This window comes from Penaeus monodon, chromosome 22 (assembly GCF_015228065.2).
Source record: "Penaeus monodon isolate SGIC_2016 chromosome 22, NSTDA_Pmon_1, whole genome shotgun sequence".
Lineage (NCBI taxonomy): Eukaryota > Metazoa > Arthropoda > Malacostraca > Decapoda > Penaeidae > Penaeus > Penaeus monodon.
In genome coordinates, this window is record NC_051407.1 from 9742538 (window position 1) to 9743206 (window position 669).

General features: G+C 37.5%; 1 protein-coding gene across 1 annotated transcript in view; it reads left to right on the forward strand.

The window, feature by feature from the left end:
• The window catches only part of LOC119586925 (dnaJ homolog subfamily C member 3-like), a 14190-nt gene extending 13527 nt beyond the window's left edge, over positions 1-663 (forward strand). The window contains exon 10 of the mRNA XM_037935654.1: positions 19-663. Within this exon, the coding sequence (XP_037791582.1) occupies positions 19-185 (167 nt within the window). The 3' untranslated portion in view covers positions 186-663. The remainder of the gene's footprint in view (positions 1-18) is intronic.
• Positions 664-669: the final 6 nt, after the last annotated feature.

Below are 669 nucleotides of genomic sequence, written 5' to 3' on the forward strand. Positions count from 1 at the left end.
GTGTCCTTGCTCCAACAGAAATGAGAGAGAAGTTTGACCGAGGAGAAGACCCTCTTGACCCAGAGCAGCAGCAGCAGGGCCCTGGTGGCCATGGTTTCAACCCCTTCCAGCACTTCCACTTCCAGCATGGAGGCTTCCCTGGTGGTGGATTCCATGGTGGAGGTTTCAAATTTCACTTTAACTAATGCAGTGCATTTTCTAGTGTTTTTTTGTAAATCCTTAGAAAAAAAGTTTATTTATTATATAACTGGATTTGTATGTGTGAGATGGCTGGAATTACTTTTTGTCACTAAACACAAAATTATGAAATTTCACATTAAATAAAAGTCAAAAGGAAATGTAAGATCATACAAACTAGCTCATCACTAAATTGGGCAAGCTATTTATAAGTTCTACCTTTAAATGTTATCATTATTTACAAAGAAATCACAAACCTTGATCATTAAGAAATATGATTGGTTGACTGTTCACTGAACAGGAAGTTCATTGCTCTAGAAGGAAAGTCAGTAAAGATGGAAATGCTCAGGGGTGTCTGTGACATCTTACTTGTAACCTGCTTGAATTTAATCTGAAAGTTTAATATTTTAAGGATCATAGTATTTCAGGGATTACAGTTCTAGGCCGCCAACATCGTAAGAAACTTACACTCTAGTGCCTTGCATTTTGGTC